The sequence below is a fragment of the Coregonus lavaretus genome (assembly GCF_964263955.1).
Source record: "Coregonus lavaretus genome assembly, chromosome: 16".
NCBI classification, from domain to species: Eukaryota; Metazoa; Chordata; class Actinopteri; order Salmoniformes; family Salmonidae; genus Coregonus; species Coregonus lavaretus.
In genome coordinates this window covers 7,949,547-7,972,255 of record NC_140003.1, presented here as the reverse complement: position 1 = coordinate 7,972,255, position 22,709 = coordinate 7,949,547, and the positions used below count along the sequence as shown (strand labels likewise).

Sequence of the window (22,709 nt, the reverse complement as noted above, 5' to 3'; positions counted from 1 at the left end):
TGAAAAGTCATTGTAAATCGATCAATAATCTAATAATATTTTTAGCAAAAATGTTTATTTTCAATTTACAATCTGTAGAAACATTGAGAATAGAAGGGTTCAGAACTTGTGTAAAACATCGCACTACAGTTGAAAAATATATGACAAATAGAAATCCAATATGGATGGTGTTAAGAGATTGATGGGTGGTCTTGAATGGAGTTGAAGGATGGGACTAATAACAACTAACAACAACTAATAACAACAAGATAACTAATGTAAAGCATACTGTGTCCATAATAAGTATATAGGTTATAGGTTGAGAGCTTTCGTGAAAGAGCACAGTTAGAAAGATATGGCATATAGAAGCAAACCGAAATGATCGGAGATGTTGATGGTAGAGGCAGTTCAGGAGTAAAAACAAACAACATGGAAGTAGAGGCCTAAACATTGTTGTTCACTAGTTTACTCCAATTAGGGAAGGGTTGGTGGGGTTGGAAAGTAATAAAGGGAAATATATTTTTTTAAAGGATATGTCTATATATGTATGTATATGTATTTATTTGTATGTATGTGTATATATATATTTGTGAGAAAAAAATTACATATGGGGGATTGGAAGTGATGCAGACAATTACATTGAAAAAGGTAAAGGGTGGCTATTTGAAGAATTTGTTTCACACTTATTTGGTTTCTAAATGATTCCATATGTGTTATTTCATAGTTTTGATGTCTTCACTATTTTTCTACAATGTAGAAAATAGTAAAAATAAAGAAAAACCCTTGAATGAGTAGGTGTTCTAAAACTTTTGACCGGTAGGGTATATACATATACAGTTGAAGTCGGAAGTTTACATACACCTTAGCCAAATTCATTTAAACTCAGTTTTTCACAATTCCGGACATTTAATCCTAGTAAAAATTCCCTGTCTCAGGTCAGTTAGGATCACCACTTTATTTTAAGAATGTGAAATGTCAGAATAATAGTAGAGAGAATTATTTATTTCAGCTTTTATTTCTTTCATCACATTCCAAGTGGGTCAGAAGTTTACATACACTCAATTAGTATTTGGCAGCATTGCCTTTAAATTGTTTACTTGGGTCAAACATTTCGGGTAGCCTTCCACAAGCTTCCCACAATAAGTTGGGTGAATTTTGGCCCATTCCTCCTGACAGAGCTGGTGTAACTGAGTCAGGTTTGTAGGCCTCCTTGCGCGCACATGCTTTTTCAGTTCTGCCCACACATTTTCTATAGGATTGAGGTCATGGCTTTGTGATGGCCACTCCAATCCATTTACTTTGTTGTCCATTTTGCCACAACTTTGGAAGTATGCTTGGGGTCATTGTCCATTTGGAAGACCTATTTGCGACCAAGCTTTAACTTCCTGACTGATGTCTTGAGATGTTGCTTCAATATATCCACATAATTTTCCTTCCTCATGATGCCATCTATTTTGTGAAGTGCACCAGACCCTCCTGCAGCAAAGCACCCCCACAGCATGATGCTGCCACCCCCGTGCTTCACGGTTGGGATGGTGTTCTTCGGCTTGCAAGCATTCCCCTTTTTCCTCCAAACATAACGATGGTCATTATGGCCAAACAATTCTATTTTCATCAGACCAGAGTACATTTCTCCAAAAAGTACAATCTTAGTCCCCATTGCAAACCTTTTTTATGGCGGTTTTGGAGCAGTGGCTTCTTCCTTGCTGAGTGGCTTTTCAGGTTATGTCGATATAAGACTCGTTTTACTGTGGATATAGATACTTTTGTACCTGTTTTCTCCAGCATCTTCACAAGGTCCTTTGCTGTTGTTCTGGGATTGATTTGCCCTTTTCGCACCAAAGTATGTTCATCTCTAGGAGACAGAACGCGTCTCTTCCTGAGCGGTATGACGGCTGCGTGGTCCCATGGTGTTTATACTTGTGTACTATTGTTTGTACAGATGAACGTGGTACCTTCAGGCGTTTGGAAATTTCTCCCAAGGATGAACCAGACATGTGGAGGTCTACAATTTTTTTTTATGAGGTCTTGGCTGATTTCTTTTGATTTTCCCATGATGTCAAGCAAAGAGGCACAGAGTTTGAAGGTAGGCCTTGAAATACATCCACAGGTACACCTCCAATTGACTCAAATTATGTCAATTAGCCTATCAGAAGCTTCTAAAGTCGTGAAGAGGGCACAACAAAGCCTATTCCCCCTCAGGAGACTAAAAAGATTTGGCATGGGTCCTCAGATCCTCAAAAAATTCTACAGCTGCACCATCGAGAGCATCCTGACTGGTTGCATCACCGCCTGGTATGGCAACTGCTTGGCCTCTGACCGCAAGGCACTACAGAGGGTAGTGCGTACGGCCCAGTACATCACTGGGGAAAAGCTCCCTGCCATCCAGGACCTCTATACCAGGCGGTGTCAGAGGAAGGCCCTCAAAATTGTCAAAGACTCCAGCCACCCTAGTCATAGACTGTTCTCTCTGCTACCGCACGGCAAGCGGTACCGGAGTGCCAAGTCTAGGTCCAAAAGACTTCCCAACAGCTTCTACCCCCAAGCCATAAGACTCCTGAACAGCTAATCATGGCTACCCGGACTATTTGCACTGCCCCCCCACCCCATCCTTTTTACGCTGCTGCTACTCTGTTAAGTATTTATGCATAGTCACTTTAACTCTACCCACATGTACATATTACCTCAACTACCTCAACTAGCCGGTGCCCCCGCACATTGACTCTGCAACGGTACCCCCCTGTATATATAGCCTCCCTACTGTCACTTTATTTTACTGTATATATAGCCTCCCTACTGTCACTTTATTTTACTTCTGCTCTTTTTTTCTCAACACTTTTTTGTTGTTGTTGTTTTATTCTTACTTTTTTTTTGTTTAAAATAAATGCACTGTTGGTTAAGGGCTGTAAGTAAGCATTTCACTGCAATGTCTGCACCTGTTGTATTCGGCGCATGTGACCAATACAATTTGATTTGATTTGATTTGATTTGATTTAAAGCCATGACATCATTTTCTGGAATTTTCCAAGCTGTTTAATGGCACAGTCAACTTAGTGTTTGTAAACTTCTGACCCATTGGAATTGTGATACAGTGAATTATACGTGAAATTATTTGTCTGTAAACAATTGTTGGAAAAATTACTTGTGTCATGCACAAAGTAGGTGTCCTAACCGACTTGCCAAAACTATAGTTTGTTAACAAGACATTTGTGGAGTGGTTGAAAAACAAGTTTTAATGACTCCAACCTAAGTGTATGTAAACTTCCGACTTCAACTGTATATGTACTATGTATCATACAGTGGACACCTAAGCCTATAGGCCTTTGCATGCATTGCCCTGATACATTTAGTGCTTAAATCTCTGACAGCTGAACCGAGGTGGACAATTATTTGGGAAAGTAGCCATAAAGTTTTGCATATGCTATGAATCGAATCACAGAGCTGTGCCAAGCAGGAGCGGCATACTCCGGGGTGGGCCGGTGTAACCGGTGTAGCTGGTGTAAATGGTCACCAGGTCTTCCTGTGGCACATGGAACCTATTAAGGCAGCGAGGAGAAAATGTTTTCTGTTGCTCTTGGTTACCATAGTAGCAACCTGCTCACCTCATTGTAAGTCCTTCTGTACCATTACCCCTAAAATCTTCATACTATCACACACTTTGAGATGCTGGCCCTCGATCCAGTGAGGGCATGGGACAGGTGGATTTCTTGTGAAGGTCACTTTGCACTTGACAGTTGAAGTTGTTCAGGGCCTGCTATAGTGTGCTGATGTTTCCTGTTGTACACGTGTGTACACGTTTTAACCAGATTTAGATCGTAAACATATTTCCACCTATTGTCTACATCCCGGGCTGCACTGTCTATGATTGCAAGGATGATGAGAGGGCCAAGAAGAGTTCCTCGAGCCACACCGTCAGCTCCTGCCAGTATGAGAGGCTGTCTTAGTAGTGTACCTGTTGTTTGCGGCCGGTCACAAAACTGCAGAGCTATGCTGTGAGGGCCGGTCTGACACCCAGTTAGATTAGGCGTTCAATGGTTATGGTGTAGTCAATTTTGTCAAAGGCCTTGGAGAAGTCAGTGGTGATGAGGGTGGTTATGATGGGTGGGATGTCTGATTGCTTGCATAAACAGTCCAGGAGGCTAACAAGTGTGTGGGTAGATGATCTTTCTGGTCTACTTCCAAACTCTCTGGGTTCTATGTTGGGTGTCATATCTTCCTTCATCCAGGTGGCAGTGAAGCTCTCAGCAACCTTTGATAGTTATGGTGTCAGGGATATTGGCTGTAGCTAGTCGACTGATGGAGGGTGGGTTTGGGGTTGGCTTCTTTCCACTGGTAGGGGAATTCACCTTGCTGGAATGAAGTATTGAGGATGTGGGTTGACTCAACTCACAGACAAATTAAGGTAGGATTCGCTGTGGCACACCGTCGGGGCTGGGGGATTTGTTGGTTTTGATCACACACAGCTTGTCATACACCTCCCAGGGTTTCATTTCCGGGAGAGGCTTCAGGGCAGGTAGGAAGGCTGGGAGGGTTGTTGTGTCCAGGGGGGTTAGTGGTTGGCTGACCTGAGAAAACCGGTTGTTAATTTCATTTGCTATTCCAGGTTTGTTGTTTTGATCATAGCCAGGAATATATTGATTTTCAGATTAGCCTTTTTCATTCCAGCCATGGTTTGCACCTGTCTGTGCCACTGTTTTGGGTTTTCTTTTTTAAGATGAGAAATGTGGTTAGAATAAAATGTCTGTTTTGCATGACAGATGGATTTCTGAATGTGGAAAGTGTAGAATTCTTTCCACGCCCATATTCCTTTTGATAAGGAGTCATCATGTTCTTGATATCAGCTGTCATCCAGGGTCTGTCAGTAGAGTGCCAATATGATTATAATAATAATAATAATAACAATAATAATAATAATATGCAAACCATAATGTAAGATATGCTGATTTCAAAGCTTATTGTCACCAAAAACGTTATTAATTCACTTAATTGTCTTTCCCTCACGTCCAAATATACTTTCCCCTTTTGTCTGTGTCACATCTTCTCCCCTGACCCTCACCTAACTGAACTCAACTGTGTGGGTATGTGCCTGGTCATGAATGATGTCATTACTTGGTTAAAGAGACAGCGCACACTTTTATAAAAGAAGAGATTGCTACTTCTATGCAAATATTCTTGATCAGTACAATAAAATTAATCCCAAATGGATTTCAGGAAATCAGCGAATGCATGCACATACTCTGTCACCTGTATTGTGAATAGGCTTAGTCTACATCTTGATTTACCCAGTTTATGAATAGAGATTTACCATTCAAATACATGATTACCATTATATTTTTATGCAGTTACATTGGTAAAAACAAAGTCAAATGAATTGCATGATTGTATAATTGATTCATTAATGCATACGTGGCTGTCTCTGAAAAATGTTGACATCAAATTTGAAATGTAATGATTGAACTCAAAAGATGCCCAACGATTGAACCGAGCAGTAGCTGAGTTTATCTGTCTGGATCAACCCACTGGGCACAGATGTCCATTCAATGTCTATTCCACATTGGTTCAATGTAATTTTATTGAAATTACATGGAAACAACGTTGATTCAACCAGTGGATACCAAGTGGGAAGTGTTATTCTGTGACTTAGCTAATACGCCTTTTTTGCTGTTGCATCAATTTGGTATCGTTTTGGTATCGAGTATCGTGAGTACTAAACCTTCGGTATCGAAGTAAAAAATTCCATGTGGTAAATTAGTTAATAGACCAAAAAGAAAGAGAGTTCCAAACCTCTCTGCCAATAACAGCTAATTTTCCGTTTTCCCCTCCCCACTCAAACCACTCCCAGAAAATCCTAGCAAGATTCTTGCTTGAGAAATTGCTATTTGCTAAGAAGCCATTTTTGTTTCTTTTTGACCATTTTAAATGAAAACAATCACAGTAAGGTACTTCATTGTTACCCAGAAATTATTTGATATTGAGATAAAAACGGCTGCATTGGACGTTTACAAAAGCAACATTTTCTCTACATTTCTTTGCCCCATGGCAAAATGTGTAGTATTGCAGGAAATTAACTTTAATACTTACATTTTTCTCTCCACCATCAAGAGGGAGTTGACTGAAATGTTTTGCCCGCTAGGTGGGGGGCCTTCTAACCAAATCTCGCTTAGGGCCCCCAAAAGGGGGCATGTTTTTATGAGCTACGGTTCCAGGAAAACACTGAATTTCTCATTTGGGTCCCAGGCCGTATGTGAAGGCTTCATTAGGGGTGAGACCAATGCTAGAAGGTTAACCATCTGCTAATTTTTTATTCACTGGAAATCGTGTTACTTATTAATGTCTATTTAACTTATTTCAAGGTTTTCAAATGGTTGAGGGAGGGCACTTGACAGGTGAATGTAACATGGCTGTGGGATAGACAGTCAAATTGTTCTCACAGGCTCTTTAAAGAAGATTTTGAAAGGGAAAACCCAACCAATGTTGAAAATAACCAATCTTATCATCCACTCCAAACTATTGTTACCTTAGACATGTTATTAAACTGAACAAAAAATATAAACGCAACATGTAAAGTGTTGGTCCCATGCTTCATGAGCTGAAATAAAATATCCCAGAAATGTTCCATATGCACAAAAAGCTTATTTAGCTCAAATCTTGGCCACAAATTTGTTTAGATCCTGTTAATGAGCATTTCTCCTTTGCCAAGATAATCCATCCACCTGACAGGTGTGGCATATCAAGAAGCTGATTAAACAGCATGATCATTACACAGGTGAACCTTGTGATGGGGACAATAAAAGGCCACTCTGAAATGTGCAGTTTTGTCACACAACACAATGCCACAGATGTGTCAAGTTCTGAGGGAGAGCGCAATTGGCATGCTGATTGCAGGAATGTCCACCAGAGCTATTGCCAGAGAATTGAATGCTAATTTTGCTAACAATGTCGTTATAGAGAATTTGGCAGTAGGTCCAACTGGCCTCACAACCACAGACAACATGTAACCACGCCAGCCCAGGACCTCCTCATCCGGCTTCTTCACCTGTGGGATCGCCTGAGACCAGCCACCCAGACAGCTGATGAAACTGTGGGTTTACACAACCGAATAATTTCTGCACAAACTGTCAGAAACCGTCTCAGGGAAGCTCACCGGCGTACTCGTCGTCCTCACCAGGGTCTTGACCTGACTGCAGTTCGGCGTCGTAACCGACTTCAGTAGGCAAATGCTCACCTTCGATGGCCACTGGCACGCTGGAGAAGTGTGCTCTTCACAGATGAATCCCGGTTTCAACTGTACTGGGCAGATGGCAGACCGCATTTATGGCGTCGTGTGGGCGAGCGGTTTGCTGATGTCAACGTTGTGAACAGAGGGCCCCATGGTTGCGGTGGGGTTATGTTATGGGCAGGCATAAGCTATGGACAATGACAACAATTGCATTTTATCTATGTTAATTTGAATGCACAGAGATACCATGACAAGATCATGTGGCCCATTGTAGTGCCATTCATCCGCCACCATCACCTCATGTTTCAGCATGGTAATACACGGCCCCATGTCGCAAAGATCTGTACACAATTCCTGGAAGCTGAAAATGTCCCAGTTCTTCCATGGCCTGAATACTCACCAGACATGTCACCTTTTGAGCATGTTTGGGACATGGGGAGGTGCATTATCCAGCAACTTCGCACAGCCATTGAAGAGCAGTGGGACAACATTCCACAGGCCACAATCAACAGCCTGATCAACTCTATGCGAAGGAGATGTGTCGTGCTGCATGAGGCAAATGGTGGTCACACCAGATACTGACTGGCTTTCTGATCCACACCCCTACCTTTTTTGTAAGGTATCTGTAACCAACAGTTGTACAGTACCAGTCAAAAGTTTGGACACACCTACTCATTCAAGGGTTTTTCTTTATTTTTACTATTTTCTATATTGTAGAATAATAGTGAAGACATCAAAACTATGAAATAACACATATGGAATCATGTAGTAACCAAAAAAGTGTCAAACAAATCAAAATATATTTTATATTTGAGATTCTTCAAAGTAGAATTCAAGGCACTCTTAACCAGCATGGCTACCACAGCATTCTGCAGCGATACGCCATTTCATCTGGTTTGCGCTTAGTGGGACTATAATTTGTTTGTCAACAGGACAATGACCCAAAACACACATCCAGGCTGTGTAAGGGATATTTGACCAAGAAGGAGAGTGATGGAGTGCTGCGTCAGATGACCTGGCCTCCACAATCACCCGACCTCAACCCAATTGAGATGGTTTCGGATTAGTTGGACCGCAGAGTGAAGGAAAAGCAGCCAACAAGTGCTCAGCATATGTGGGAACTCCTTTAAGACAGTTGGAAAAGCATTCCTCATGAAGATGGTTGAGAGAATGCCAAGAGTGTGCAAAGCTGTCATCAAGGCAAAGGGTGGCTACTTTGAAGAATCTCAAATATAAAATATATTTTCATTTGTTTAACACTTTTTGGGTTAGTACATGATTCCATATGTGTTATTTCAGAGTGTTGAAGTCTTCACTATTATTCTACAATGTAGAAAATTGCAAAAATAAAGAAAAACCCTGGAGTGAGTAGGTGTGTCCAAACTTTTGACTGGTACTGTATATCTGTATTCCCACTCATGTGAAATCCATAGATTATAGCCTAATGAATGTCTTTCAATTGACTGATTTCCTTATGAACTCAGTAAAGTCTTTGAAATTGTTGCATGTTGCGTTTATATTTTTGTTCAGTGTAGTTTAAGAATTGTTTTCCTTTGTTTGACTAAATGCATTTTTTACATGCTAATTTTACAGATGTCTTTGGCAGACCTATTTAACAAGTATATTATTTCAAATATCCAAATATTTTACGTGCATCAGCATATTGTCCTTAAATGGTACAAGTCAAATTGCTAAAATATACTGAGTGACATTTAGACCTCCACTCACTTGGAAGTTGCCTCTAGGTACCTTTAAATTGGATAAATTGCATTACTTCTTAGACTCACGCAGAGTTGAAACAATTTTAGCATGCTTGGCTGTGGCTTTGATACTATCTAAATAATCCTTAATGAGAGAAAGACCGAACACACTGTGCTTCAGTATTTCTCTGTGAAGTTAAATGCATAAAATGGAACGTTAACTCTGGGTGAGGGGGTGTCACGTACAGTCAAAACACAGTGTTTGCTCTCAACCTTGCTATTTCAACTGCGATCCCATCCCTTTCACTCCGGTTCATAGGTTAAAATGACATGACAGAAAAGAGGTAAAGGGGCTATTAAGGAAATCTGCCAACATTACCAGTGCTTGAGTAATTCGAAGGATGAGAAATGAAAATGTACTCAGGACCAGGTTTGAAGCATAGAATTAGTCATTAGAATTCTAATTTCATAGGATCTTGAAGATCACTGCATTGGGGTTAAAACAGAGGGTAAAATGGGCCTTGACTGATGAGAGTGCACTTGTGTAGATCTGATAGGATTGGATGGTGGAGCTATTACCATAAAACAGCTACCCAATTCTCACAAATCTACATGAAGTTCCTATGGGTAGGAGCAAGGGGTTGCTTTTCGACAGGGCCCATCTATCAAGTTCAATACAAATAGTTTTCTTAATTCCCTTACCAATCAAGTGATCTTCACTGGGGCTCTTCAATGTAGCTCCTTTGTCGTTATCAGCCCTGTTCATCCTCTGTGTTTTTGTCTGTTTGTGGTAGCAAGAAGAAAAAATAATTATACATGAAAGGAACAGGGGACTATATTGGGATATGTGAATTGTAAAGCAATAGATGAGTTGCCTATACTTGTGATTACATGGTTTATATTTAATTTTAATCTACCATGATGGTTTGAATCTATGATTATAGAGTGGTATGAATCTATTCCTTAAAAGGCAGAGAGTCCCTGATTGACTGACTAAATGTTCCTCTTTCATGCAATCCTCTATGTTAAGACATGATTTCAGTTCTTTGTAAAGCACAATCTCACAAAAGTTTGTGAACCAGCAAGAAGTCAATTTGGCCAGTTGACAACTTGATAGTTTTGACTTATTTTCACCCCTGGTAATGTAATTGAACAACGGCTGTCTTAAGTTTGGTGGGAAAATCTCTGATAGGCCTATAATAAACTGTAATTCAATTGCCATTTTAGCTGTCTAGACTATCTGATCATTTATCCATGCAACAGGTAAACAATATTTATCTGAATCACATCAGGACAATGATGGACTGTCACCTGAAAATACTTCCAAGCAATTTTTATTCTATTGATCACTCTATTATCAAGACTGCTTGTGAATGTTTGTACAAATCAAAAATAGTCCATAGATTTTCCTCAGTATCTACACTGAACAAAAATATAAACGCAACATGCAACAATTTCAAAGATTTTACTGAGTTACACTTTATAAGGAAATCAGTCAATTGAAATAAATTCATTAGTCCCTAATCTATGGATTTCACAGGACTGGGAATACAGATATGCATCTGTTGGTCAGAGATATCTTTAAAAGAAAAAAGGAGGGTTGTGGATCAGAAAACCAGTCAGTATATGGTGTGACCACCATTTGCCTCATGCAGTGCGACACATCTCCTTTACATAGAGTTGATCGGGCTGTTGATTGTGGCCTATGGAATGTTGTCCCACTGTTCTTCAATTGCTGTATATTGGCAGGAACTGGAACATACTTTGGTACACGTTGATCCAGAGCATCCCAAACCTGCTCAATGGGTGACATGTCTGGTGAGTAGGCAGGCCATGGAAGAACTGGGACATTATCAGCTTCCAGGAATTGTATACAGATCCTTGCGACATGGGGCCGTGCATTATCATGCTGAAAATTGCCATCGATAAATGCAATTGTGTTCGTTGTCCATAGCTTGTGCCTGCCCATACCAAAACCCCACTGCCACCATGGGGCACTCTGTTCACAACGTTGACATCAGCAAACTGCTCGCCCACACATTCCCGTACACGTGGTCTGCGGTTGTGAGGCTGGTTGGATATACTGCCAAATTCTCTAAAACAACGTTGGAGGCATGGCAACAGCTGGCAACAGCTCTGGTGGACATTCATGCAATCAGCATGACAATTGCATGCTCGCTCAAAACTGTAGCATTGTGTTATGTGACAGAAATGCACATTTTAGAGTGGCCTTTTATTGTCCCCAGCACAAGCTGCACCTGTGTAATGATAATGCTGTTTAATCAGCTTCTTGATATGCCACACCTCTCAGGTGGATGGATTATCTTGGCAAAGGAGAAATGCTCACTAACAGGGATGTAAACAAATTTGTGCACAAAAGTTGAGAGAAATAAGCTTTTTGTGTGTATGGAACATTTCAGCTCATGAAACATGAGACCAACACTTTAAATGTTGAGTTTATGTTTTTTGTTCAGTGTAGATTAAGTATCTCCAGTATCTCATCCATGTTAGTGTGCATGTGAGCATGTGTTGGAGTGATCAATACCACAGGAGGTCAAATTAAATAAAATCATATTTTATTTGTCGCATGCGCCGAATACAACAGATATAGACCTTACCGTGAAATGCTTACTTACAAGACCTTAACCAACAATGCAGTTAAGAGTTAAGAAAAATATTTACTAAGTAAACTAAAGTAAAAAATAAAAGAGCAACAATAAAATAACAATAACAAGCCTATATACAGGGGTTACCAGTACCGAGTCAATGTGTGGTGGTACAGGTTTGTCGAGGTAATTGAGGTAATATGTACATGTAGGTAGGGGTAAAGTGACTATGCATAGATAATAAACAGCGAGTAGCAGCAGCGTAAAAAAAAAGACTTGGCACTCCGGTACCGCTTGCCGTGCGGTAGCAGAGAGAACAGTCTATGACTAGGGTGGCTGGAGTCTTTGACAATTTATAGGGCCTTCCTCTGACACTGCCTGGTATAGAGGTCCTGGATGGCAGGAAGCTTGGCCTCAGTGATGTACTGGGCCGTACGCGCTACCCTCTGTAGCGCCTTGCGGTCGGAGGCCGAGCAGTTGCCACACCAGGCGGTGATGCAACCAGTCAGGATGCTCTCGATGGTGCAGCTGTGGAACCTTTTGAGGATCTGAGGACCCATGCCAAATCTTTTCAGTCTCCTGAGGGGAATAGGCGTTGTTGTGCCCTCTTCTCAACTGTCTTTGTGTGTTTGGACCATGATAGTTTGTTGGTGATGTGGACACCAATTAACTTAAAGCTCTCAACCTGCTCCACTACAGCCCCGTTGACGAGAATGTGGCATGCTCGGTCCTCCTTTTCCTGTAGTCCACGATCATCTCCTTTGTCTTGGTCATGTTGAGGGAGAGGTTGTTGTCCTGGCACCACACTGCCAGGTCTCTGACCTCCTCCCTATAGTCTGTCTCATCGTTGTCGGTGATCAGGCCTACCACCATTGTGTTGTTTGCAAACTTAATGATGGTGTTGGAGTCGTGCTTGGCCACGCAATCATGGGTAAACAGGGAGTACAGGAAGGGACTAAGCACGCACCCATGAGGGGCCCTTGTGTTGAGGATCAGTTTGGCAGATGTGTTGCTGCCTACTCTTACCACCTGGGGGCGGTCCGTCAGGAAGTCCAGCATCGAGTTGCAGAGGAAGGTGTTTAGTCCCAGGGTCTTTAGCTTAGTGATGAGCTTTGAGGGCACTATGGTGTTGAACGCTGAACTGTAGTCAATGAACAGCATTCTCACGTAGGTGTTTCTTTAGTCCAGGTGGGATAAGGTCAGTGTTGAGTGCAATAGAGATTGTATCATCTGTGGATCTGTTGGGGCGGTACGCAAATTGGAATGGGTTACTGGGATGATGATGTTGATGTGAGCCATGAACAGCCTTTCAAAGCGCTTCATGGCTACAGACGTGAGTGCTACGGGTCGGTAGTCATTTAGACAGGTTATCTTGGTGTTCTTGGGCACAGGGACTATGGTGGTCTGCTTGAAACGTGTAGGTATTATAGACTCGGCCAGGGAGAGGTTGAAAATATCAGTGAAGACACTTGCCAGTTGGTAAGCGCATGCTCGGAGTACAGATCCTCGTAATCCGTCTGGCCCTGTGGTCTTGTGAATGTTGACCTGTTTAAAGGTCTTACATCGGCTACGGTGAGCGTGATCACAGAGTCGTCCGGAACAGCTGGTGCTCTAATGCATGCTTCAGTGTTGCTTGCCTCGAAGCGAGCATAGAAGTAATTTAGCTTGTCTGGTAGGCTTGTGTCACCCTTTAGCTCAATGCGGATGTTGCCTGGACCTCCTGTAGCTCAGTTGGTAGAGCATGGCACTTGCAACGCAAGGGTTGTGGGTTCGATTCCCACGGGGGGCCAGTATGAAAAATGTATCCACTCACTAATTGGAAGTCGTTCTGGATAAGAGCATCTGCTAAATTATAAAATGTCAATTGGATCACTAAAAAATATAACTTTAAACCCCCGTGTAGCTCAGTTGTAGAGCATGGCGCTTGCAACGGCAGGGTTGTGGGTTCGTTTCCCACGGGGGCCAGTATGAAAAATGTATGCACTCACTAACTGTAAGTCGCTCTGGATAAGAGCGTCTGCTAAATGACTAAAATGTAATCCATGGCTTCTGGTTGGGGTATGTATGTACAGTCACTGCGGGGACAATGACATCGATGCACTTATTGATGAAGCCGGTGACTGATGTGGTATACTCCTCAATGCCATCGGATGAGTCCCAGAACATATTCCAGTTTGTGCTAGCAAAACAGTCCTGTAGCTTAGTATCTGGGTCATCTGACACCTTCTGTATTGAGTGAGTCACTGGTACTTCCTGCTTTAGTTTTTGCTTGTAAGCAGGAATCAGGAGGATAGAATTATGGTCAGATTTGCCAAATGGAGGGCGAGGGAGAGCTTTTTACGCGTCTCTGTGTGTGGAGTAAAGGTGGTCTAGAGTTTTTTTTAAATCTGGTTGCATATGTAACATGCTGTTAGAAATTATAGAAAATGGATTTAAGTTTCACTGCATTAAAGTCCCCGGCCACTAGGAGCTCCGCCTCTGGATGAGCGTTTTCTTGTTTGCTTACGGCTTTATAGAGCTCGTTGAGTGCGGTCTTAGTGCCAGCATCGGTTTGTGGTGTTAAATAGACAGCTACGAAAAATATAGATCTAGAGAACTCTCTTGGTAAATAGTGTGGTCTACAGCTTCTCATGAGATACTCTACCTCAGACTAGCTAAACCTAGAGACTTCCTTAATATTTTATTTTGTGCACCAGCTGTTATTGACAAATAGACACAGACCGCCACCTCTTGTCTTACCAGAGGCAGCTGTTCTGTCTTGCCGATGCACGGAAAAACCAGCCAACTGTATATCATCCAAAGTCATCGTTCTGCCACGACTCGGTGAAACATAAGATTTTACAGTTTTTAATGTCCCATTGGTAGGATAGTCTTGAATGGAGCTCATCCAGTTTATTCTCCAATGATTGCACTTTGGCCAATAGGACGGATGGTAGCGGTGGGTTACCCACTCGCCGACGAATTCTCACAAGGCACCTGGACCTGCGTCCCCTGTATCGGCGTCTTTTCTTCATGCAAATGACAGGGATTTGGGCCTGGTCCGGTCTCTGGAGTAAATCCTTTGCGTCCGACTCGTTAAAGAAAAAACCTTTGTCCAGTTCGAGGTGAGTAATCACTGTTCTGATATCCAGAAGCTGTGGTGTTTATTTGTTTATTATTCTTTGTTACAATTTTCTCTCCCTATTCACCTTCTCTCCCTTCTTGTCTTTTTTGTCTTTCACCCTATCTGATATGCCACATTTCTTCCTGGGTCCTTTATATTCTTCTCATATTTTCCTTTCTTTCTGTCACCCACCCCTTTTCCCTTTGAATTAATCTCACATCTCTATTTTTCCATTAGATGGGACCTTGCATGCATATCCCATAACTGAATCATTAGACATGAAATGGACACATTGTAGAGTTATGGTCAATACATTTTCCAGTCAATTCAGGAATTGAATTGGACATAGAATTTGTATGGGAAAATGCCCATAAGGTTAATTGAACAGTTCTCAATTCTAATTCCAAGTTCAATTTAATCCCTGCGTTGACTGAAATCTACATAAAATGGACCCTAAACCGATAACACAGTCCTTCTCCTCATGTCAGGTAATAATTGAATGTACCTTTGTGTCCCCACAGATGGCGGTTTGTCCTTGCATGTTGCTGTTACTTGGGGCTCCCTGGGAGGCCATCGAAAGGCAGAGGAGCAATGCATCTTTGGAGTCTCTTTTCCCAACCGAGCTGAAATAAAACAGGTTTTCACTCTACCACTATAATCTACAAGTCTTTCATACTGACTCAACATGCCCAGGGTGTTTCAGATAATAGATGATAATGTGAAGCCACTGCATACCTCGCTATGCTATATGGGTATAAAATGTGTCTGAACTGGTCTCGGGGCTTAGTGGAGTGATACATGTTTCAAACAGCGCTTGATAAAAATGGCTTAGGCTATCTGGGGCAGCAAATCACCTCATGGAAAGATATGAAGAGATCTGTTTGATGGTTCAGTCAAGTTGTGATGGTTCAGTGTACATGAGGTATGACTCAAAATTGAGAACTTAGTAGTTTTAAGCCGAGATACTGATGTTGGATTTTATTGATTTTAATCATTACTGAAGCCAATATCAAAAATCAACTTTCACTGAAAAGTGACAGTAGATTTCGGCCTTTGGTAAATATGACCAATGCATTACATTAAAGCAAGGTTATTTTTGTAATGAATGAGAAGTTACATTGGCTTGAAGCCTCATAAACATTATTTTCCCAGCAGTAAAACAGTGAACATGACTTCTCAGCTACCCCACCTCAGCATTATAAAAGCCTTACCCATCCATTCGATGACCTTCACTTTTCCTCCTCTCCTTCATTTTGTCGGACTTTGCCTGCTTCCCACCCAAGAGAGATCCAAGCTTTGGTTCCTTCTTCTCCTCCTTTCCCTTTGGAGAATCTCCTTTTTTACCTCTCGGAGCAGGGAGCTTGCTCTTGCGGAATCCAAACCAGTTTGCCAGTGAACCGGATTTCTGCTTAGTTTCAGTTGTCTTCTCCTGCTGCTGAGATTTCTGCAAATTCTCCTCGATTCCCATCATGACCTTCTCCTCAATGGTGGAGATTGTTGACTGTCTCTCTTGTTCCCCATGGATGCGTTCACAAAAGGTGCTAGGATACTGTTTCTCAGTCTGGAGATGTGATAATGAGTTTACCCTCTGGTGTTTGAGACCAAATTGATCACTGGAAGCCTCCAGATGCAGAGGTATTGGCAAGTCTTCCTCAATCATGAATTTGTTGATGTGGGATCTGTTCATTGGACAATGGTAGCTATTGGAGCAACTCATACTACCCCGAAATACATCACCAAGAGAATTCAAAGAGCTTCCTGAGTTAGTTTTGATGTGAGTACGGACTTTTCCAGACCTGCTGATGTTCGGTCTGTCCATGTAGCGTGCCCCGAAGCTTTGACTGCGTGCCTTTGCTCCGTTCATGCCCATAACCGGATGGAGAGGATGCCGGGTCGAGACTGAGACCGAGCGCTTGAATAGCCAGCTCTCTTCATCAAATCCCCAGTCCAAAGTTACACAATTTTCTGCCACTGGAGGTGGGAGTGCAGGCTCCTCTAGTGAGCTACAGCGGGTCTCAAGCTTTCTCCTGGCTTTGGCCTTGGCTACAGCTGCATTGACACAGTGCATCATTGGACGTGTGTGGGTGTCCTGGTTGGAGGTGTCAAAAGTCTGCACTCCCTTTGTAGCCGTGATAACTGCAAAGTTGTTGCCCAGCTTTGGGGTTGTCTCATTGGTTTTGGAGCCAACAGGAAGGGATGCATTTACTGCCCTGGTCACAGAATGTTGAGAGTTACTAACTATGTCATGGCAAAGAAGAGATTCTGAGGCCTGAGGTAAGGGCTCTGTACTTTGTGGCTCACCATTGCCTTGCTGGGACACAGGTAAGCTGTCCTGATTTGGCACCACAAAGGGGACACTATTTTGCTGATGGGAGGCTTGTGCCACAGTCCTGCTCATTGAGGATTGGGACGAGTCTGTTTCCTTGGATTCTTGAATAGGGGTAGAAGTTGGTAAGGGATGGTAGACTTTGGCAGGGACCCGTTTCGGTGACTTTTTCACCTCAACACCCATTTTGGGAGCCATATGACGAGTGTCTTGCATTTTGTTGGGGGCTTGAGGTTGCATTTGTAAAACAGATGAATGATGACTTGACTGAGGTTTGATGCTACGAGTGGTTGCCTTCACGGTGCTAGAGGTTTGGGGCTGAACCACAGGCTTATGCGCCTGAGGTAAGGAGTCATAACCAGTTTGAATCAGTAGGGAGGTGGTCCGACCTGGTGGGAGTGGAGGTGAAGGGGACCTGATATCATTGCAAGGGGAATCCGAGTGCTGGTCTTGCTGCCTCTGTTTAAGTGGAGAGCCAGCTGCATTTTTGGAGTTGGGGCCTTTTACCCCACAGTCGTTTCTTGATGGGAGTTTGGATACTGTTTGGGATACTTTAGATGCGCTCTTGGGGCAATCATTCAGCACAGGTGGCTCAAATACTTTGACCAGTTTCTGAGGGGAAGAAGAGGGGGAGCCCTGTACTGTACTCTCAAGGGGCGCTGAAGTTCTTGCACCAGTAGCAGTCTCACCTTTCTCAGCAATTTGTACTGATGCCTTAGCTGGACCTGGTGCCTTGCTGAGGTTAATCTTTGTGTGAGTGCCACTGGGCCCAGGAGGGTTTGAGCGGTTCTTGGCCCTTTGATTGACTTTTACAAGTTTCTGATGTAGGGGCTGATGCAGCTTGGCCTGGTCTGGACCTCCGTCCGCACTCTTGCTTCGGAGGATAAAGGCCTTCCTTGCTGAGTCGCAGGCCTTAGGCTTTGTTTTCCTCTGTCGGGACTCCAAAATGGTGTAGTCCTTGGTATCAACTCCACCCTGGCTGTTCGGCTCTCTGTACTGCTTTGTATCCATGGAAGCACTGCGCTGTCTGGCCTCACTAACCCAACTCAGAGCTCTGGCTGCTGCACACCGAATGGGTAGACTCACTTCCTTAGCCCGTGCCTCTAGATGTTTGACCGCAACTTTATTTTGTGGCTGTTTAACACTCTCTGGCCTCAAATTGTAACTCTCCCTAATGTTCCACTCTGTAAAGGCAGACCGCTTGTCTTTTTCTATCCAGTTTTTACTCTCAAGTCCACTCATAGTGGTAGGGCTCGCTGTTGGGCTGAGTCCAGGCTTCAGTGTGGGACCCTCGTGCAAGAAGACATCTTTGATAGGTGAGAAGGAGTTGCTGGGACTTCTTACGAGTCTTACAGGCTCCTCTTGGGAGTTGTAGCCCGTAGAGCTCTTTCCCCCTTGTGCCGTTCCCAATTCAGACGGAGGCTCTCCTTCCAGTTGGAGAGTCTCTTTAATGGGTTGGTCACAGGACTCCCTGGCTGGGGATTGAGGCGATTCATCATCTGCATCGTCTGAGTCAGAGATTAAGGTACAGACTCCTGCTCCTGGCTTGAAAGGCTTTCCCTTTGCCAATGCCAATTTGGGCACTACCCCCTGGGGCCCACCCTTTACCCCTAGAGAGTATATGGCCTCATTGGAGGTCATGCAGTCCTTGAAATGTGACTTAGAGACGAGTGAAGATGTCTCCTTGGGAGCTGGGCTGCGCATTTGGAGCCTCTTCAGGCCCTTCAGAATGTGGCCCTCCTTCCAGCTTAGATCTGGTTGCTCTGCTGGGACAGAGTGATTACTGGACACTGACCCTGCGCTCATCCTTTTCTCCCGGCTTATCGCAGACTGTGACAAAAGAGAAAGACAATTTAGTTGTCTACAACAACAAAAATAAAGACATTGGAATTTCTTGATGAACGTTGAGGATCCATCCTACATAGTAATTTATGAAAAATTACCTCACTTTACGCAATTTGTTTATTCAGACTGGGAGACTGACCTGCTTGGAGGAGCGATGTCCTTCTGCCCAAGTGTGTGAGCCACTGGAGTACTCAGTAGAGGCGCTGGATAATGAGGCCTCACTGCCGCTGCAGCTACTGCGTGGACAGGTTAGACTCAGCAGGCTGGGCCACCTCCCTGCAGGAACACTTGTCTTCCCTTTCCGCTGGACCTCCTGGAAAATAGTGTGTTCAGAAATTAAATTCAAACTTTATTGAAAAGATAGACACATGGAAGTGAAGTGTCAGCAGAGAGAAGTGACTGTAATGAAAATAAAGGTTTATTTTGAGAAGATTTTGGTAGAAAGTCCATCTTCAGAGCAATTACAAATATTTTCCTATAGTTTTACCAAATACGTTAAGCAGTTCACAATTAACTTTTTTTTTACTGGGTCTTGGTGAGTCAGGATAGAATCAACTTTTCATCACGTGTGTTGTTTTTTCTTTCTCTCTGTGAAGCAGAGTGATGAAAGCACCCACAGCTCAGTTTACCCTATACGATACAAATCAGCAATTCATGTGTGCAGCAAAAGAGGCCATAGTACCACCTACAGTGGGGAGAACAAGTATTTGATACACTGCCGATTTTGCAGGCTTTCCTACTTACAAAGCATGTAGAAGTCTGTCATTTTTATCATAGGTACACTTCAACTGTGAGAGACGGAATCTAAAACAAAAATCCAGAAAATCACATTGTATGATTTTTAAGTAATTAATTTGCATTTTATAGCATGACATAAGTATTTGATACATCAGAAAAGCAGAACTTAATATTTGGTACAGAAACCTTTGTTTGCAATTACAGAGATCATATGTTTCCTGTAGGTCTTGACCAGGTTTGCACACACTGCAGCAGGGATTTTGGCCCACTCCTCCATACAGACCTTCTCCAGATCCTTCAGGTTTCGGGGCTGTCGCTGGGCAATACGGAGTTTCAGCTCCCTCCAAAGATGTTCTATTGGGTTCAGGTCTGGAGACTGGCTAGGCCACTCCAGGACCTTGAGATGCTTCTTACGGAGCCACTCCTTAGTTGCCCTGGCTGTGTGTTTCGGGTCGTTGTCATGCTGGAAGACCCAGCCACGACCCATCTTCAAAGCTCTTACTGAGGGAAGGAGGTTGTTGGCCAAGATCTCGCGATACATGGCCCCATCCATCCTCCCCTCAATACGGTGCAGTCGTCCTGTCCCCTTTGCAGAAAAGCATCCCCAAAGAATGATGTTTCCACCTCCATGCTTCACAGTTGGGATGGTGTTCTTGGGGTTGTACTCATCCTTCTTCTTCCTCCAAACACGGCGAGTGGAGTTTAGACCAAAAAGCTCTATTTTTGTCTCATCAGACCACATGACCTTCTCCCATTCCTCCTCTGGATCATCCAGATGGTCATTGACAAACTTCAGACGGGCCTGGACATGCGCTGGCTTGAGCAGGGGGACCTTGCGTGCGCTGCAGGATTTTAATCCATGACGGCGTAGTGTGTTACTAATGGTTTTCTTTGAGATTGTGGTCCCAGCTCTCTTCAGGTCATTGACCAGGTCCTGCCGTGTAGTTCTGGGCTGATCCCTCACCTTCCTCATGATCATTGATGCCCCACGAGGTGAGATCTTGCATGGAGCCCCAGACCGAGGATGATTGACCGTCATCTTGAACTTCTTCAATTTTCTAATAATTGCGCCAACAATTGTTGCCTTCTCACCAAGCTGCTTGCCTATTGTCCTGTAGCCCATCCCAGCCTTGTGCAGGTCTACAATTGTATCCCTGATGTCCTTACACAGCTCTCTGGTCTTGGCCATTGTGGAGAGGTTGGAGTCTGTTTGATTGAGTGTGTGGACAGGTGTCTTTTATACAGGTAACAAGTTCAAACAGGTGCAGTTAATACAGGTAATGAGTGGAGAACAGGAGGGCTTCTTAAAGAAAAACTAACAGGTCTGTGAGAGCCGGAATTCTTACTGGTTGGTAGGTGATCAAATACTTATGTCATGCAATAAAATGCAAATTAATTACTTAAAAATCATACAATGTGATTTTCTGGATTTTTGTTTTAGATTCCGTCTCTCACAGTTGAAGTGTACCTATGATAAAAATGTCAGACCTCTACATGCTTTGTAAGTAGGAAAACCTGCAAAATCGGCAGTGTATCAAATACTTGTTCTCCCCACTGTACGTACCTTTATTAGCATGTTAATGGATAGATTGCGCGATTCACAAAGTGTCAGTGTTAATTGCCATTGATTATTGATTCACATTGCAATACCACACAGAGGATAAAATGCTTGTTTGTTCAATATAGCCAAATACGGGTAACCAGGTAATGTTGATGACGATTCAAGTTTTGTGTATAACCAATCTATTTTTACACGAGTCAGTTTTGTGCTCTTGCAAATAATGCCTTGCATTGTATTCATTAGATAATCTCAATGCTTTGCACAATGCACAACCGAGATGGTTCCCTCTAGCTCTCTATTTGTATTTTTCACAGAACTAGAGTAATCAATATGCTGAATACATTAATATCCCTTTCCATCCAAAGGCTGATTAAGGATAAGAATGACATTCTCCACTCCACTTGTCACAGGAATCCCACTCTACAATGCGGGTATTCACTCATCTTCTCTGTGCATGCAGACAAATCTTTGTTTTGTCTTGATTATGTATTGTTGGACACATGGTCAACAGTCAGAAACTAAGGCTGAGATTCAATCCAATGTGCATTACAGCGCAGGGCACTATAACAGACTTTTAGAGCTAATTTCCCCTTTAGCCGAATGAATGCAATCTATGTGGACATCAGCGAAAATGCTTTGAAAGGCGCATTGCCGACTGTATAGTGCCCTCTGCTATAACGCACAATGGATTGTATCCCAGTTTCTGAACACTTTACAATCTGTGGTCTCAGTGCCAAGAGAGAGATATACAATTCACTGAGCCTGTAGACCCTTGGGTTTTTGGAGTTCTATCATATCTTAAAAGTGAATGCATAATAAATGACAAATGTCAGATGAGTAATACTGTTGTTTAGCGTGAGTCTACAGGATGGGCAGTGATCGCTAATCATGCAGTGGTCTATGACTCAGCCTCATTCCTCCTCTCTTAACCTCTGTCTATCTGGCTGGAACCATGGGACCTCGTTTCCCAAAAGGATAATGCTTTATCTAACTTTCAATCACATAGCCTGTGAGCAAAGGGAGAATGTTTTAGTGCCCAGAATGGTAGGTCTACTTGGCCATCCCTCAGCCACACTTGATGGGTGAGGCCAAGAAGATCATCAAGGACCTCAGCAACCCGAGTCACGGTCTGTTCATTCTGCTACCATCTAGCAGACAGAGAGAGCACAGGGGCATCAAACTCAGCACCAAGAGACTAAAAAACAACTTCTATCTCCAGGCAATCAGACTGTTGAACAGCCACCGCACCATCTCCTGTAGTAAGAGACAAAGCTTGTCACCTCATTAAAACACAGACTCCAGTACTCACATATACACTCACACACACACACACACACAGCCAATGCTGCTGTCCCATGTATATAGAGACAATAAACACTGGACCGTTTCTTTTATACTGTTTTTCACACAGTGTGTTCATATAGTATATTCTTCACAGAGCTCATTCTAATATATCTACTACTGTACATCGCATTTTGTTACACTATTTATATATACACTGAATTCTCGACGTAGCTCACTGTAATATATCTACTGGTGTACATATCATTCTTAATATATCTTTTTGGTGTATTTATGCGTAGATTGTGTTTCGATTACTGAGAAAGTGTTAATTTGGTTAACTGGATTCCT

The 22,709-nt window shown here is 42.8% G+C and overlaps 1 protein-coding gene across 1 annotated transcript in view; it reads right to left on the bottom strand.

Moving 5' to 3' along the window:
• LOC311143393 (nck-associated protein 5-like) overlaps positions 1 to 22,709 on the bottom strand; it is a gene marked incomplete at both ends in the record, with an annotated part of 68,813 nt that overhangs the window by 4,059 nt on the left and 42,045 nt on the right. Inside the window, 4 exons of the mRNA XM_084179227.1 lie at positions 9,601 to 9,679; positions 15,113 to 15,230; positions 15,819 to 18,763; positions 18,918 to 19,091. Coding sequence (XP_084035353.1) covers positions 9,601 to 9,679; positions 15,113 to 15,230; positions 15,819 to 18,763; positions 18,918 to 19,091 — 3,316 coding nt within the window. The remainder of the gene's footprint in view (positions 1 to 9,600; positions 9,680 to 15,112; positions 15,231 to 15,818; positions 18,764 to 18,917; positions 19,092 to 22,709) is intronic.